General features: G+C 39.3%; 1 protein-coding gene and 1 long non-coding RNA gene across 3 annotated transcripts in view; one reads left to right on the forward strand and one right to left on the reverse strand.

Annotated features, from left to right (window-relative positions):
* The window catches only part of ccdc146 (coiled-coil domain containing 146), a 63353-nt gene that overhangs the window by 24447 nt on the left and 19998 nt on the right, over window positions 1–18908 (forward strand). For both annotated transcript variants that reach the window (XM_080887203.1, XM_080887204.1), the window contains 10 exons: window positions 134–227; window positions 324–397; window positions 1152–1379; window positions 1635–1724; window positions 10731–10827; window positions 11827–11919; window positions 12805–12972; window positions 13535–13623; window positions 14946–15110; window positions 15246–15321. In XM_080887203.1, coding sequence (XP_080743329.1) covers window positions 134–227; window positions 324–397; window positions 1152–1379; window positions 1635–1724; window positions 10731–10827; window positions 11827–11919; window positions 12805–12972; window positions 13535–13623; window positions 14946–15110; window positions 15246–15321 — 1174 coding nt within the window. The remainder of the gene's footprint in view (window positions 1–133; window positions 228–323; window positions 398–1151; window positions 1380–1634; window positions 1725–10730; window positions 10828–11826; window positions 11920–12804; window positions 12973–13534; window positions 13624–14945; window positions 15111–15245; window positions 15322–18908) is intronic.
* Window positions 3475–6227, reverse strand: LOC308399775. Its single transcript, XR_013972256.1, has 4 exons — window positions 5775–6227; window positions 5266–5407; window positions 4817–4904; window positions 3475–4229 (listed from the first exon to the last, which is right to left on the reverse strand). It is a non-coding gene; the product is annotated as an uncharacterized lncRNA (long non-coding RNA).

Raw genomic sequence — 18908 nt, forward strand, 5'->3', positions numbered from 1 at the left:
TAACATGCATTAACCACTATCTGTGTTCTGTGTGAGTTTGTTTTGTGTCTAACTGCAGATATTATCACTTTATTATCACGCCTTTAATGAAAATTGTTCCAGAGGTTAATGTACTTGTGTTTATACCTCACAGAAGTCTGATGGAAGATATAGAAACCCACGAAAAGCAGATATTGACAGAACAGAATGAGCTGGAAGATAAGAAGGCTCTCATTGAGCTCAAAGAGGTCTGTGCGAATGAGGGGGGAATAGCTTATAGGGTGCCATCAATAAAATAGCAAATCTGCCTTCTTACATGTGAACATTTACATGTGTATTACAAGGCTGAGAAGGCCGAGCTCATCAGAATACCTGACCAGATTTTAAAGGAGGCTGAAAGGAAACGCTCGACGAAGGAGTAAGTATATTAGTAAACTCCTCCTAATCTTTGCTGGGGAAGAGCAAGGAGAATATAGTTAGAAATTCCAGGAATGTCAATGAGACAGCTAGGGTGCTTCAGAGACACAGAAAAGAAAAGACAGCTGGAGCAACTTTCGAAAAGCCACTGCTCTAACCTGCCTCCACCCCTTCATCTGGAATTCGTACACAAACAAAATAAAAGTATCTGGATGAACCATTAAGATTCATAGTGGAAAGATTTTCTCTTTTTAATTGTTTATGCTCAGTGTAAATGTCTGTTTGGATATCAGTCCTTTTTTTTCCTACTGAAAACCATTTTTCAGTTTACATTTCTGCAGATTCTCTGGCTTTTGATCTACAGTACTACCAAATAAAGAACTGAAATGAGGGGTACTTTTTGTTGTACTACCCAAATTCTCAAAAATTTTCAGGCATCAGTCTTTTTATTGTAATTCAAGTGCAGCTGCAGGATGATTCACTTGCTGCGTCACTGCAGTTCCTTTTATGTTTCTTTTAAATTAATATTTGGCTTGCGAGTATTGCGGTGGAACTGTCTGTATAAGCTGTTTGAGCGCTGACTTGTAATTTCAAATTCACAAAGCTGAGGGGTACTGTGGGGTGTATGTAAAAGATGCATGCGCATGCTGTTATTTCATAAGATATGCACTAGAGCACACTTTTATCCTGTTCTCATACTTGCGTTCGTTCTTTATTTTTTACATTTCTTCCAATTCCTGAAACACAAATACCAGAGCTGCAATGAAGAAGATGAAAACACTAAATATGGAGATTTCAGAAATTGAGCAGCAAGTAAAAGCGGTGGTTGAGCGAAACCATTCCCTCAGGATGAAGAAGGAGGACGTGATGCAAGAGCTGGAGGGTCTGAGGGTCCAAGTGGAGGCCAGTCAGAGGATTCAGAGGCAGCTGCTGAAAGAGCAGGAGATCAAGAAGGAGGAGCTGAATGAATTTATGGGCAACAGGTACTTTTTTTTTTCTTTTTTCTTTCATTTAGTCTGAGCGACTTTGACTATTCTTAGGGAATCGAACATAGTGCTTTTCAGGTAGTGCTAACAACTCATATCCCTTTAATTGACACATTTCACCAATCGTAGGACTAGGAGCACACTGCACTGGCTTGTGCCCCCCCCCCCCCGGCTGGGTTTCTTCATGAGATAGATAATGTATGTTCAGATAGGATATTTGTCATGCGTGTCACTGTGTTTTCCCATTACCAGAGGCATCTTGGAAATGAAACTGCAGAACATCATGTGTGACAGAAAGCATCTGTATGAGAGACGGTCTCTGCAGCTCAAGGAGAAAAACAGGTACAGAGTGATATCTCACGAGTAATCTTTTCCACATGGAAATTAGTCCTTACATACTGAGAACCTTGACGGTGACCTTTTTCTGAACACAGAAATGTTAGGTTTGCATTTAACATTTGCGTTAGCGTCTTCACGTGTTATTTTAGTAGTTTAAATCAGTCTTCTCTGCCACTGCTGGTGTCTATGTCATATATGTTCTAACATAAAAGGTCTTGAATAATCAGGCCCCATCTTATCTTAAAGACCTCATAGTTCTGTATCACCCCAATAGAGCACTTAGCTCTTAGGTTACTGGCTTACTTAAGGTATTTAAAAGTAAGGTATTCAATTTAATTTATATAGTGCAAAATCCCAACAACAGTCACCTGGAGGTGCTTTATATTTTAAGGCAAAGATCTAACAATATTAGAGAACCTGCTCTTTTAATTAACCAGCTCCTAGTTTGGATTCAGGGGACAGACACCCTCTCTACTTAAGATTGTGCTTGAAACTTTCCTTTTGGTAAAGCTTATATAGGCCTGGGCTGCTGGAGGCTTCTTCTGGAGGTGTTTCTTCTTCACTCACCTTTTGTCACTAACTACGTGTTTATACACCTCTCTGCATTTAATCATGAGGTTATTATTAACCTCTGGCTGTCCTCCAGAGCATGTCTTTTGTCCTGTCTTCCTCCCCTAATCCCCAAGCATTTGCGGCAAGTGGCAGCCCCTCTCTGAACCTGGTTCTGCCAGAGGTTTCTTCCTGTTGAAAGGGAGTTTTTCCTTCCCACTGTTACCAAGTGCTTGCTCATAGGGTGTCATCTGATTGTTGGGGCTTTTCTCTGTATTATTAAAGGGTCTTTGACTTACAATATAAAACGGCTTGAGATGGTTTGTCAGTTAGTCATGACTAGGGAAACCTAGTCATGCTATAAATCATTTAATGATACACTGTAAAGATTAGGGGTGCAACGATACACAAAATTCACGGTTCGGTTTGCACTGAAAAAAATATGTTGTTGGATTTACTTAATTCAATGGTGGACATTTGTTGCACACAGATGTTTTGCTTTGGCAGCAACTTAAACAATTGAGTTAAATTAACACAATTTATTCATGTTCAATAAACCTGTGCAATTTGTGTTGATAAAATGTGACTTAAACATGTTTTGATGAAGTAATTTGAGCTCTTGAAATATTTTAATCCTTCACAATTTTCTCACTTTATCCCAACACCATTCAATAACTTTTACCCAATACTACTTGGTCACTTAAATGCTACATGTTATCTTCAAATTACATTTTGCTATTATATTCTAGTATCAAATACACAATTTTCAAATGGAGGCCTTATAACAGATTGTATTGTTCTCTTCCAAGATGGTTGCTGGCATCCACCAGTAACCTTTCAAAACAAAATGTCTAATTTCACTGCATTGACAGTAGGTAAAGAATTAAACTGACATTACTCCTCCACTGAATCTACATAAATCAACAGTTAAATAATGTCAGTTCTTCCGTGTTCTCTGGAATCAATCACAGCAAAGAAATTAGACTGTTTCTTTTGAAAAATGTTGGGAAAGAACAAATCAAAACATTCTATTTAAGGCCTCTGACGTCAAGATTCAGTTAAACAACAATTATAACTAAACAATTTGAGGTAATGTTAGTTTCCATTAACATTAAATTAGGTTACTGAATTGGCAAACACCTTCCTATTAACATTACCCATTTTACCATCAATAACTAAAGAAATTAGCACTTGCAGGTCAAAACCTTTATTCAAGAGATGCAAAAATAACATTGATACAGTGACTGTCAAAAATTACAGCACTGATCATACTGTGACATCTTGGTTCAAAACAGCACACTTAGAAATATTCAACGTTCTTTACTTCAACTGAATGAAGCTGAAAATACCATTTCACACGACCCATATGGGATATTTAGACTGCATAACTGTTCATGCTACATCTCTTCACTAGTAAAAGAAAGAAAAAATACAAAGAGAATTTTAAAAATGCTGCCAAAATGCTGTACAGAGCAAAAGGAAAAACAAACAACAACAAGAAAAACGGCTCGTCCTCATGGCAGTTGCAGAGTATATAAAAATGAACCCTGCGATCTGTTCCTGGAATTGAGCTTCAAAAATGCAGCAGAACAAGTGTGAGATTTAAATGTCCTCTCACCTAGAGCTGATCAGCTTGCATGCATAACAGTGAGCTTTCCTTGCAGGAGCAGTTTTGTCTTAGTTGTGAGTTTTTCTTGAGAGCTGAGTTGCATCCAACTCCATTACCACCCTTTGAATCACCTCAAAAGTGTAGCAGAGTTGTGATGGGTAACTCATATTGAAGGAATAAAAAAGGTCCAAACAGCATGGCTACTGCAAAGGTCACGTTATCCAGATCTTGAAGAACTACTATACCCTCGATGATGATGCCAACATCAGAAAAGTCATTGCCTGGTGCATCCTCTGGAGACAGATGTTCATTGTGGTTTTCTCAATCTGTGCAGTGGCCTCAGTCAAGTCCTGGTTAAACACAAAACATTTCTTTAAGATTCCTTTTTAAACTCATCTCTTTTGAATCTACCAGTTCTAATGTTAGAGTAATTTAAACCAATGCAAGCAACATAGTAAATAGCTATAGCCAAAGAGTTGCCTGCCATGCTGCCATTCATGGTCTAACAGAGTTTCTAAGACAGAGTGAAAAACATAATAATTTCAAATGCTTTACATTAGTTTTTGTTAGAAAGACACCGGCCCATCAGAAATCCAGGTTATGTCACTCAGAAGATGTTAGAATTTAGACTTTCAGCCCCACAATTTGGTTAGCTGTTGGTCTTTTTTTTTTTTCAAACAAAACCTAATGTAAATATTGGTGGGATTTTCCTTTGTTCACTAGAATGACAAATTTAAAGTTTTTTCACACTGATGTGACCCCTAATATAAGGGGGTGGGGCCTCAAGGGGGGGCGGCCGAGTTCGCTACCAGGCCTCATGTGAACTTCAAATTATTAAAGAGGACTACTGGTCCTAACCAGTCCAATGAGGATCAAGTGGATAACTAAATGCATTTTTAAATGTTGCAAAGCCACAATCTACTCATAAAACACTCACCATGAACTCCTGCACCAAGATGTTGCAATTGTCTTTCACACAGATGCGGAGCACTTTGATGAGACTCCCTTCGAGCATTAATGTCATCCTAAAGTATTATAACAAAGAAAACAGAGATTTGTGAACTTTTCAGTAGCACAGAAGAAAATGATCCCAGACAAAAACTTAAACCAGTCAACATGCAACACCAGCATCTACAAAGAAATATCAAAAGTTCCTGTTTGACATCAACTTTATGGATATATAGTTTCCAGAACATTTATTTTTTTAAAAAGATAAATTTTTCTCAGTGGGCCAGTAAATGCATAACGAAAATTATGGCATCCTTTCGGTGGAATCAGTACTCACGGGTAATAGTTGACTGTTTCAATGGATGCAGCATAAAAATCTTTTACTGACCTAATGCAATACATATACACTTTGTAGTTAAAGAATTTTAAAGTTCTTACTGTCATCATGGCAGCTACATCCTTTAGCTTTGTGCCCTGTTCCCCCAAACACTTTCAGCAGACTGTCAGAGAGAAACTCAGCTCCGTCAGAAACCTTGACTGTAAAGGCAAGGTTGGGATGCACTGGAATGCTGCATTTCATCTAAAATGACATAAAATTATTTTGAAATAACAGCAGGCACTGTGCTTGGTTAATCAGTAATGTTTTGTTGAATAAAAACTGTGTTTCCAGATCTTATGGGATTAAAAAAATCCAAAGATGTTTGTTTCTGATTTGCAACCCAAGAACCCACAAGTTACAACCTCATTTTAGTTCAAGTGTGCATTAATGTGAGTCCAGTAATCACCTTTCTGACAATACATACAGGTTAAACCTATGGCAGATTTTGGATTTCTCAGTTGTATTAATAGGGTGGTCTATTTGAGTATGCATGCACCTAATAATTATAAAAAACCTATTATAATTAAGTTACAGAAACCTTAAGCGAAAATAGAATATACTTTCTTACCATAACACCTTGAACCCACAATCCATCAGCTGACTCCTGGTGAAATGCAGAATAGAGGTAATCTCTCAATGTGCAGCAAAAAAAAACAAAAACAAAAGGACAGCAGGTGAGGGCAGGAAGGGTAGGGATGTAAGCTAGCATAATGCCACTGATGATATTAGCTAAAGCTGTTCAATGTCCAAAATCTCACTAACACCACGGTGCAGTAAATACACAATGTAACTGAAGAGTCAGTTGGCAAATCTATTCACACAGAAAACCAAATTATGTTGTGAGTGCCTCGTAATTAGGTTTAATGTGATATTACGGCTCTTGTGCCAAAGACAAATTCAAATGAAAAAGCGCCAATTCTTTGACAACAGATAAAACAGCAAATAAGCTAACGGCTCTTTTTTAGCATGTTACATGGCGGCACTCTAGACGTTTAACTACATTTGGCTGAAATATGGTAAACATTAATTCAAAAAAATCAAGACATACCAAAAAACGTAGAGTTGGCTGCTCGACTTGACTGAGATGGATGCATTTTTTAAACCACGATCCAAAGCCCGCGAGATGAAATCACGCGTGGTTTCACGAGATTTAACGTTGCTATCTTATTGACTTACTTCACCTGAACATGATATGAACAATTTAATACACCCTTTCTGCATATCATGTAGTTTTTACACTATATAGTTACATTTATCTTTAAAACATGAGGCAATTGTGTTAAATACATGCAAGATGCTTACATAAATCCAAGAGATGGCCAGTCCCTTTTTTTCAGTGTGGTTCGATACTTTGGTGTCACGGTTCGATATTTTTTCGATACAAAAAAATGTTCATGCCTTTTTAATTTGTCATTTATTAAAATTATAAATATATATTTTAACTCAAAAGTACAGTTTTTAAATTTAATGTTGCTGAAACAAAAGTAATAAAAAAAAATAATAAATATATCTCAGGGCTCTCAAAATTTCAAAATCCCTGGTAGCCCTTCGGGCAGGGACTCTTCAGTTTTTGGTAGCCCAAAATAAATGTAAGTAGCCCGAATAAAAAAGAGAGCAATTTTTTGATTGATGTTTTGTTTCCTTTACAATATTATACTTTAATGTATAATATTGTAAAGGAAACAAAACATTAATCAAAAAATTGTTGAAAAACAAATTACAACATTGTATAAAAATTACAATCATCAACTCAAATACTTGGTTCTAATTGAACAGAAATTTCTATGAACTTGTAAGAACTGTGTAGGACATGAATCAGTCTGTGTCAGATCCTGAATTTGAAATTTCCGCTGAAGTCACGGGTAAGAGACAAGTGGAACCAAGATCTAGGCCATTTGCTTTTTGAAGTTTGCAAAGACTGCTAAATTTTGCCAGTGGTAGTTCACTCTTTGCAACATAGTACGCTGTTCTAAACAGATTTTTCAGGTTTATTTTTAGTATGTTATTTGCAATTGGTGTTTGTTCTGGGAAAGATATTGCAGACTGAGCAATAATGCATTTCTTGCATTTCTCATGGCTTCTAATGGGGCCTTTCTTAAAATGACTGGTCCCAGTAACAAAGGCGCTTGTCGACTCAGAAATCGAGAGAAAACCAACAACACACCCGGCAGAACATTATGTTATTTACACGGGTGCACATAAGTGGTCCGCATGTGCGCATTCGCTGTCAAAATAAAAGAGGCGCACCAGGTAAGAAGTTGCAACGCGCGATTGCGTCTATATAAAAAGCACTGTTTTTGTCCGCTAGAGTGGGATTTTCACGGCACATTCTGCACCACATCTCTGTGCGTTCATCATTTGTTTGAAGCCAGCTCACCTCCTGCAACCACTTTTCTGAGAATACGCGCTTCTTTTGTGGTTCGGACTCCTTCTGACATTTCTTTGGAGGTGGAGGAACACCAAAGTAATTGCTTAAAGGAGCTTCTTCGACATCTTTAAGAGTTTTAAACAAATGTCTATCCTCCTCCAGAAAATCTTATGTATGCAAACAGGCGTTGCAACTTCATATCTTGTGCACGTTGTTTTGTTTTTTTTTTTGACAGCGAATGCGCACCTGCGGACCACTTATGTGCAGCCCCGATTATATAGCTCGTCATATTGCAGCCACAGAAATTCTTTTGTCCATGAAACCATAAAGCTGCACTTTCTTTTTGCCTTATAGTCTGATTTGTCATAACTTTTCCGTTTTGTGGTAAGCTTTTCTTTGGCTGTCACTTCTTCACCCTGACCTGTCTTATTTGGCTCAGCAGAACTAAAATATAACGGTCAGCGATTCTCTGCGCGATCAACCTCTCATATGTTTAAGCTTGCTGCGGGAGATTTCACTTGTCATGTTTGCATAGTAAGCTAACGATTGATAAGACGATGTCAGAGGAATTGGTGCGCAAATTATCGTCACTCACCAATCAGTACTGTCGCTCTCTATACACAGTTCGCACGATTGCAAAGTGAAAGCAAAAAACAAGCGCAAATTCAAACACGATTTGAATATGTCACATATTGACAGTGGCTCACCGATGGCAATGACATAATTACCCAGCTACATTTCCGAAAGAATGCAAAAGCATTGACATATATTTTTCCTTCCTACAATAGCCCGACGGGCAGGGCAGAGATAGATTTTGGTAGTAAGACTGGAAAAATCGCTAGCCCCGGGACGTCGGGCTAGCGATTTTGCAAGCCCTGTGTTACAGGCATGGCCCTTTAAGGATGAAGCCTGATGGGAAATGTATTCGGGATGTGTGTAGCGGGACTGCCTGGTGTGTGTGTGTGTGTGTGTGAAGAGAGAGAGCGGAGCAGGGGAAAAGTAACGGTTAGCTACAGAAGAGACGAAAAGAAAATAAATAAAAGGAATATAATAACTCCCTCGACAGCCAGAGTTGTGTCGGCGATGCTCGCTGTGAGTAAACTGTTTCAGCCCACTGTACGCGGTGTTCGTGCCTTAGAGAAGAAATAAAGTTCGGTGAAGCAGTTTCCTACGCCTCCTTCGATCTTTTTGCTAGCGGAGTTGACCTGTATAGTAAGCTGTTGCCGGCTACGAGTCAGTTACGGAACCTTCAAGTAACTGCCAGAGGTTTCCTTACTACGGTTCGGGGCCGCGGATCTGGCGCGGTAACACCTGTATCTGATTGAGGAATCACTCATCTTTGGAAAAGAGAGTTTATTACAGAGAAATGGCTCTTTCCAAAATAAAAGCTATACTATACGCTTCTTCTGGGCTATATTCTCAGCAGCATATTGTAGCGGGTCAGGGCTGTTCGGGGTTCTGTTTGTACAGTTATGTTTTGTTTATGTTGCCATAGTGACGGGTGACGCCCTCCCGCTGCGATGGTGTGTCCTTCCGGGGTCAGAGGGCGCCTTGTGTGTTGTTGTTGTTGTTGCTGTGCGGTTGCCGCGCTGAGCAGTTAGCTAGCGGCAGTGTTCTTCTGCAGATGTCAATAAACGGCTGTGCTCCCTGGCTAGCTCACGGGAAGCAAGACCAAACGACACCTCCGTCTCCTCCTTGTCTGAGCTCGCCACATTGGTGTCAGAAATGGGATGATGGTGGCACCCCATGTTCTGACCCGAGTGACTTTTCCCCCGCCGGTCGTGACCGGCCGGTGCGCCAAAAGAAGGCACCTGGACATGTGCAGGACTTTGTGTGGGGCAATGGGGTCGTCGGGGACGACTGACCCCTTAGGTGGAGGCTGTGTAGCGGGTCAGGGCTGTTCGGGGTTCTGTTTGTACAGTTATGTTTTGTTTATGTTGCCATAGTGACGGGTGACGCCTCTTCTGCGACGGTGTGTCCTTCCGAGGTCAGAGGGCGCTCTGTGTGTTGTTGTTGCTGTGCGGTTGCCGCGCTGAGCAGTTAGCAGTGTTCTTCTGCAGATGTCAATAAACGGCTGTGCTCCCTGGCTAGCTCACGGGAAGCAAGACCAAACGACACCTCCGTCTCCTCCTTGTCTGAGCTCGCCACAATATTAAACATATCAGGTCCCCATAAGGATAATCATGTGCTAACGGCTGTCTAAATGACTCGGGTAAAGTTTGTAGCATGCATGCTTGTTGTTTTTGTCTGCTTCCACTTGTCTTTGCACTAGGATGATGTCGGAGTAAATGTGCAGTCATATTCGTTGTGTTCCCACTAGTGCTTTCAGGTTAATCTCGTTGAGATGACGTTAACGCCACAACACGGCAAATCTCCGTTAACGAGCTACCCCTGCGTGGGGCTGGACGGCCAACACGTTAACGAGCTAACTGCCACTAGTTCCCACCCATGTAATTGAGCATTGCGTGGCACATCCAACATACTGTTTTACTTTACTCCACGACGCGCTTAACTTCAGGGTCATACGTCACATGAAAACCAAAATAATTCCAAACGCCAGATCTGAATGAGTGTGGGGGAGGTTCAATTTGCCATGTTGCAAGGAGAGCTTAACTTCTGTCTCGCTAGCTTGCCCTGCGCTCTTCCTTCTGACAATGCTGTCTGTGTTGAAGGCTCAGTGGATCTGCGCTCTACAGTGCAGCCTAGGCGGAGTAGTCGAACGCAGATTCACTGAGCGCTCAACACAGACAGCATCGTCAGAAGGAAAGTTGATAAAATAAATTACAAATTTTGTATTGTTCATACATATGCATACCGAACCGAAAGCACTGTATCGAACGGTTCAATACCGATACGAGTATCGTTGCACCCCTAGTAAAGATCCTTTAAGTATAAAAAATACATCATTTTGAGCAGTGGCAGGTGTAGTTTTACAGTTTTTCTGCATCAGTGTGCAAATGTTTTAAAGTCTAACAGCTGTTTAACAAGAGGTGAGTCTTTAGCTGCATTTCAAACACAGTTCAAAACCATCATATTTGACAGCAAACCATATGCAGCGCTTTATAATTAGCTAGATGTGAAACAATAGATTTTAGTGTTGGAGAGTCGGTGTCATGATAATGAAATATTTAAAAGGGGCCTGTTTTTTATCCACAGGCAGATGCAAGCCCTGAACAGGATGGAGCACGCATTGACCGCAGCCACGGAGCAGCTCGAACACATGCGGAATATCTACGAGAAGTTAAAGGCAAAGGTGATCTGTGAAATGTTGCTTTCACATGAAGACATGGTGAAGCAGTTAAAGTGTCCAGTGTGATTGCTGTGGTTCCTTTGTACATGTAACACCTGTAATTGCGACTTAAAAGCTTCACAGTACTGTATAGATTCTCTTCATCTTCTCACTGGAGTTAACAACAGATTTGGAACATTTTCCAGGCTTTGACACAGGTGTTGTATTGTCACATAAATTGTTGATTTATATTAGACCAAGCTTCCTGTCATTTTTCTGATGTGCGCATTTTTTAACGAGAAAGTGGAAGGAAGAGGAACAAGCGGCTGATTGGAAATGCATCAGCACATCTCAAAAGGACATAATGGCATGAAAGGAAATCAATATGACACATCTGGGAATTTGCACATTGAGGAAACAAGGAAACAACGCTTCTGAACATTATGATTCACTCAGTTTGCTAATCAAGAATAGCTCACACGAACAGCCGCACGTAATGAAACTGAACTGTTTGGAGGAGTCTGTGGTTTTACCACAGAAATTCATCACATTTAAATCGAACGCGATGTGATTGATGGGTTTAATATTTTCATACTGTTGTGCTCAAACTTTACCCAGCAAGAGGGCTAATAATGAATATTTATTGCTTTATGTATGCAGATGAAACTTAATTATGGTATTGCATTATCTTTTTTGAAGTACTTGAACTTACTGATGTAGTCTTCTTCTCCCTCCAAACTTTTATAAAATATGCGGCTGCGGAGATCAAACTGCTAAAAACGAGACGCTGTTATAAGATCAAATAATCTAACACTGTTGTGTTTGTTTTTTAGTAAGCCTTTTTGTGGGATTGAATATTCACTGCCCGGATTAGATATTGGGTGTAGGAAGATTAGGACTCAATCCTCATGGTGTTTTTTTTTTTCTTTACACTGTGGTCTGAAGAACATTGCATTTGAACCCAATTCAAAGGATACTTGCCAATTTATACTGAAAGAAAACTCTCATTTTCTGAATTTTCAGTTAGATGCTGTCCCCAAAACAGAAGCCAGCTTTCAGCAAAGGATGGAACTTCAGAAAGAGGTTGATGCTCTCAAAGTCAGCTTTGAAAAGCAGGTGGGCATGTAAGGGCCAACCATCGATCCGTTTTCTTCTGCTCATTGAATTCAGGGTCGCAGTTTGAGCTGGAGTAGGGCGAGAGGCTGCGTATACCCTGGATACGTCTCCAGCCTATCAAAAGATATGCTTTAAATACCACATAGACTTTATTAATCTGACACTGGGGAAATTCACATTATAGCAAGAATAAGTGTGAGCAAGAAAAAGCAAATTGGAGATATCTTGATGCATTCTCAATGCGTTTTGTGGGAGAAAGGTTTCGTCACTCATCCAAGTGACTTCTTCAGTCTCAGCTGACTGCAGGTTTCCCCAAATCTTATAAACAGCACATTTGCATAATGACTGAAACCAGCCCACTGAAACGTTTCTCCCACAAAACGCTACGTCCAGATGAACAGAATCAACTTTTGGAGAATTGGAGATATATTAGAAAAAGGAAAAAGTAGAACAATAAATAATAAATAGTGTTTAAATACAGAAAAAACAGACAAAAAAACTACACGAGTAATTTCTGCTATTCACAAATGGTTGCTACAGTATGAACAATCAAAGAAATTTTCATATTTACTCTGGGAGTGATAATATTAATTATAATATGCTATAATATTAGTTAGTTTTAATAAACATCTCAGGCTTTTTCCACTTTCTGGGTCTTGCACTTTTACTATTAAAGTTCTCACTAAGTCGTTTTTCATGTCTTTGTATCTTAATTTCAAGAAATGAGGGACAAAATGAGATTTCTGTTTACATATTTTGTTCATGACACACAATAAGAGAAAATTGATTCCAGTGATCGCCCCGGGGATCCATAATATCATTCGGTTTTTAATGTTTTTAAGGTGTTTTTAAACTGTAAAGGGCTCCTAAATTGTTCCCAAACAGCTATTGGCGGCTGAAGAGGAAAGCGAGCGAAAGCAGCAGTATCGGGTCATTCAGGAGCTGCTCAGTGACTCAAACCGCCTCAGAGAGGAGGTCCATAACCTGAGATGTTTAACGCAAATCAAAGCAGAGGAGAGAGGCCAGAAGCACCGTGAACTGCTCAGGGTCGAGGTGAAGTTTAAACCCACAGACATGCACACCGATTTATTTACATTTTATGTCATCATTAGTGCATTTTAGTGCATAATATAATCATTTATGCAGACACAGAGCAGTTCAACTAGACTTGTGTGAGAATCAGTGGGATTGTATTTTAGATACTTTGGGATGTTAGCATGACAGTCGAGAAACCAGCGAGCAAGAGCGCATCTGTCTTCTACATTAATAATATTGGGGATATTGGGATTGAGGAAAAAACATTTTATAAATTATTACTTTTTTTTTTTAATTAATAAAAGATTCACCGACTCTTTCTTAATTAGTACATAAGAAAATCCTGGATCAACAGCAACCAGCTCGAAAATAAATGAGAAATTCTTAAAAATAAAAATTGCAAAGAAAACAAAGACTGTTAGATCAGTCATTTGAATTTTTGTTTATCCTTCATTTACTTACAGTTTAAAAATGGAAGCTATTTTAAAGGCACAAGGGAAGTTTGATATCTGGCACAAACACACACACGTGCATACACACAGCAGATGATGATGCTGTTCCTTGTTAAATCTTCCAACAGCAACTGAACGAGCGCATCCAGCACGAGCTCAAAGAAAAAGACCTGATCATCATGGACCATAACAAGCTCAACACTATGCTACAGCGCAGGTGCACCTGTTTTGTTTTTTTTAACGATGTTATAGTGTTGTTAATTATGTTGTTAATTTCAGAAATAAACTGTATAACAACAGTTTATTAAAGAAATAAACTGTTGTTACTGTCTCTGTCTGGCTCTCTCTCTGAAATAAAAGCATTTTATTACATTTTTATTTCCCGATGCAAAATCCTTGATGTGTGTACCTCATTTTGCTCTATCCATCCATCTTTTCATCCGTAATTGGATGAAGTAGCATGAATTTAAATATCAGAACTTTTGCAGTGACTGCCTGAAGTCTAGAATCCATGGACATCACCAGATGTGGTTTCCTCCCTCGAGATACTATGCTAGGACTTTACTGCAGCCATCTTTAGTTGCTGCTTGTTTGTGGGCCTCTCTCTGTTTTATCTTCAGTAGCTGAAAAACAAGCTCTATTCGAGTTTTCTGTATGCTTTGAGTTCTTACCTATTTCTAGCTTTGTGTTTCTCCAAAAGGATCACAATGCTAGATAACATTACAACTCAGCAGAGGAAGACTCTGTTAATGTTCATGTCCTCTCACATATTCACGAGCCACAAGGGTTTTGGATAAATTTGACATTTTAAGTGCCATTTACTTCCATTTAACTAAAGCAAATATCCGTCTCCAAAAGCACAAAACTCACACCAAGTATGTAGATTTTGGTTTTCAGTGAAATATTCCTTTAATATAACCATTTTTCACGACTGATAATTGATTCCATGTTATATGTTTGGCTCCTCTGAGCTGCAAAATATCTGCAGCCACAATTAATTCAGACATCTGTGCATGTTGTCTTGGTAGAAAACCATTTCTTTCTAATTGGTCATACTTCAGTGTTCAGACACAGACTAATGCATAAAGCACCACCCAGTATAAAAGCAGATTTTTAAACAATGCATTCATTAAGGTCAAAGCAGCAGAGTTCAGTTTGAAGTGGTTGCACTTGACATGGAATCAGACAGTGTATCTCCTCTCTGTTCTCACATTTAGCCGTCGTTCGTCACAGCACACACGTCTTAGATGCATTTTAAACCCCGTGAGACTTTGGTTCTTTCATAATTTTGTGATCCACTGATCACTTGTAATGAATATGAGTCACTGATATTAAGATTACTCTGTTAGGAGTATAGCATCTGTTGATGACAAAATTTCTGTCCATAGTTTATTTAGCAAGCGCACATAGACCTAAAAGTCTAAGAAGTATAAATACAAAGCATTAGTGTAACGTGTAAAGAAGTTGTTCTGGATTGGGAGTTTGTGTTGTAGATAAATAATGTGTTCATTACTAATCTGTGTTTTGTTACCTCGTCAGAATATTACAGTACTCTAAGCTGTCCGATATGGTTATGGAAGAGAAGAAAAAGTATGTCAAGCTGAAACAGATGGCCTCACAGACGATCACAGAATTGACGGAGCAGATTAAGGTCCTGGAAAATGAATCGGAAATCCAGCGAACCATTGCCATCAACAAGGACAGGTGTGTTTAGGATATGTGGTCATAACCAAATACTATAATAGCAGTTAAAATGTCAAGCTGTGTGCAACGAGTTATGTTTTATTGAGTTTCTGTGTGTAATTATTATCTTTTTCCCTTTATATACGCCTATTTCAGAGGACTCTCAAAGGCTCGTATGAAGATCTCTAATACTTCGAAAACAAGGGACAAGCTACGCAATGACATTTCCAAGGTTCACAGACACACACACACCCTTTGCAGTATGGCAGTATCACAATTTAGACAGTTTAAACAAACATTAAATGAGCTGCGAGACATCCAAAGTTGTGTACAGACACAAATAAGACAGGGGTGAACTCATTGGTAGCATTTTATAGTAAAACGTGTGGGGGTTTTTTTGTTTATCACTGTTGTTAGAATGATCTTACCTGAAGTGCTTTATTACTGTGCCATATATTAATCTCATATTAATCAAACTGCCATATAATCATATAGTGTAGTGTTAAGTGGACACAGCCCTGAATAATAAAGGCATTAGAATAGGTGTCCTTCAGTCGTAGACTCTCACCCATGTTTGCCTGTAGAGCAGTAGATAGTAGTGGAAACTTGTAGTGGAAACTTACTGAAATGCTGTTGTTTAGACTAGAAAAGGTTCCTGGTAATAAAACTGTCAGGTGCCCGTCACCATTTTGAGATCCACGGCAACGTGTCTTGCAGGACGCATCTCCCTTCTAGAAGTATTGTGAAAGTGAAATAAAGTGTTAAATGGTCTAGGGAGCAGTGTTTTGTCTTCCATCGGCTGCCTCTGAGGAATCAAAAAAACTCGGTGAAGGGTTACGGACAGTACCTAGCTCAGGGGTAGGTCAGGGTAGCCGTTCAGCGGATTCGAACCCCAACCTTCCGATCATGGGGCGACCACTCTACCTACTGAGCTATCCCTGCCCACAAAAAACGTGAAAAGATTCCTGACTTTGATTACCCAAATGACATTTTAAGAAGGTTCCTCTCCTGGATGTTATACTTGTACCATCTTTGCTGTTGAAGAATTCTCCCACAGATTTAGATTCAGGATTCTTTCAGTGCTAGGCAAGGCAAGGCAAGTTTTTTTGTATAGTACAATTCAACAACAAGGTGATTCAAAGTGCTTTACAGAGACATTAGAAACAAAAACAAATAAAAAGCATGATTTAAAATTGATTAAAACAATCAAACAAACAAACTAATTAACAAACAAACAAAACAGTATATAAAATCAAAACAGATAAAATCAGAAATAGATAAAATCAGTAGTTAAAATGTTAGTTTTGAAATTTAAGCTTAAAAGTGTGGATTTGGTGCTTTATTTAAATGCAGCTGAGAACAGGTGAGTCTTCAACCTGGATTTAAATAAACTGAGTGTTTCAGCTGATCTGAGGCTTTCTGGGAGTTTGTTCCAGATATATGGAGCATAAAAGCTGAATGTAGCTTCTCCGTGTTTGGTTCTGACTCTGGGAACTGATAAAAGACCGGATCCAGATGACCTGAGGGATCTGGAAGGTTCATACTGGGTCAGGAGGTCACTGATGTATTTTGGTCCTAAACCATTCAGAGCTTTATAGACCAGCATCAGAACTTTAAAGTCTATCCTCTGACGGACAGGCAGCCAGTGTAAGGACCTCAGAGCTGGACTGATGTGGTCCACTTTTTTGGTCTTAGTGAGGACTCGAGCAGCAGAGTTCTGAATGAGCTGTAGTTGTCTGACTGATTTTTTTAGGTAGACCTGTAAAGATGCTGTTACAGTAATCAAGCCTACTAAAGATGAATGCATGGACTAGTTTTTCCAGGTCCTGTTGAGACATCAGATCTTTTATCCTTGATATATTCTTGAGGTGATAGTAAGCTGACTTTGTTATTGTCTTAATGTGTTTTTCTAAGTTTAGGTCTGCATCCATCACTACACCCAGATTTCTCGCCTGGTTTGTGGTTTTTAGATGTATAGATTGAAGTTCTCTGGTGACCTGTAATCGTTTTTCTTTGGCGCCAAAGACTATTACTTCAGTTTTGTTTTTGTTTAGCTGGAGAAAATTGTGGCACAACCAGTCATTAATTTCCTAAATGCATTTACCAAGAGTCTGTACAGGGCCTCGGTCTCTTGGTGACATTGTGATATATATTTGTGTGTCATCTGCATAGCTATGATAGTTTATTTTGTTGTTCTTTATAATCTGTGCCAGTGGGAGCATGTAAATGTTAAACAGAGGGGGTCCCAAGATGGAACCTTGGGGAACTCCACATGTGATACTTGTCTGCTCAGATGTGAAGTTACCTATTGATACAAAGTATTTCCTGTTTTCTAAGTATGTTTTGAACCAGTTTAGTACAGTTCCTGAAAGACCTGCCCAGTTCTCCAGTTGTTTGAGTAATATGTTGTGGTGGTCAACTGTGTCAAATGCTGCACTGAGATCCAGTAAAACTAAGACTGACATTTTTCCACTGTCTGTATTCAGACATATGTCATTAAACACTTTGGTCAGAGCGGTTTCAGTGCTGTGGTTCTGTCTAAAACCTGACTGGAAGGCATCGTAGCAGTTATTCTGTTTTAAGAAGTAATTGAACTGTTGAGAAACTGCTTTTTCAATGATCTTACTTAAAAGTGGGAGATTTGAGATCGGCCTGTAGTTGTTCATTTGTGTCTTGTCAAGATTGTCCTTTTTCAGTATAGGTTTGATTACAGCAGTTTTTAGTGGTTCCGGAAACACACCTGACATTAAAGAAAAGTTGACGATCTGTAACAGGTCTGACTCTAAAGTCTTTGAGACCTTTTTGAAAAAACTTGTTGGCAGGACATCTAAACAGCAAGAGGAGGAGTTCAGTTGACCTAAGATGTCTTCAGGTCTTTGCTGTTAATAGGGTGAAACTGTTTGATGGTGTTTAAACAGTTTTTCGGTGAACACAGTACATATTCTGGATCTGCTGTTGATGTACCAATTGCTTGTCTAATCTTTTGGATTTTTTCTGTGAAGAATTTGGCAAAGTTATTGCAGGCCATGGTCGAATGAAGTTCAGCTGCTACTGGCACAGGAGGGTTTGTTAGCCTGTCAACTGTAGAAAATAAGACCCAAGCATTATGGCTGTTTTTAGTGATGATGTCAGAGAAGTAGGACCTCCTTGCACTCCTCAGTTGTAAATTATAATTGTGAAGTTTCTCTTTATAGATGTCATAATGAACCTGGAGATTTGTTTTTCTCCATCTGCACTCAGCTTTCCTACACTCTCTTTGCTCAGGCCCTTGGAGATCAGTAGGTCAAGAGTGTGTCCTCTATTATGTGTGGCCTCTGTTACATGCTGAGTCAGCCCAAAGTTGCCCAGAGTGTTACTCAGGTCTTTAGTCCCTTTGTCCTGAGGGTTGTCGACATGGATGTTAAAATCCCCAACAATAATTACACAGTGGAAATCAACACAGATCACAGACAGCAGTTCACTGAGGTCATTAAAAAAGTCTGTGCAGTATTTGGGAGGCCTGTAAACATTAAGAAACACAACTTTGGATGGGGCCTTCAGCTGTAAAGCCACATATTCAAAAGACTGAAAACTTCCAGGAGATAGCTGCTTACATTGAAATGATTCATTAAATAAGACAGCAACCCCTCCTCCTCTCCTGCTCACCCTGGCCTCACTGATAAAACTGTAGTTAGGAGGGGTCGTCTCGATGAGAACAGCTCCACTGTTACTTTGGTCCAACCAAGTTTCAGTTAAAAACATAAAATCACGTCTGTGTTTTGTGATACCTCTGGCCCAAAAAACCTTCATCGCAGAGCTGGCTTTGAGTTTGATGAGTGA

Source organism: Rhamphochromis sp. 'chilingali' (assembly GCF_963969265.1).
Source record: "Rhamphochromis sp. 'chilingali' genome assembly, chromosome: 7".
NCBI lineage: Eukaryota > Metazoa > Chordata > Actinopteri > Cichliformes > Cichlidae > Rhamphochromis > Rhamphochromis sp. 'chilingali'.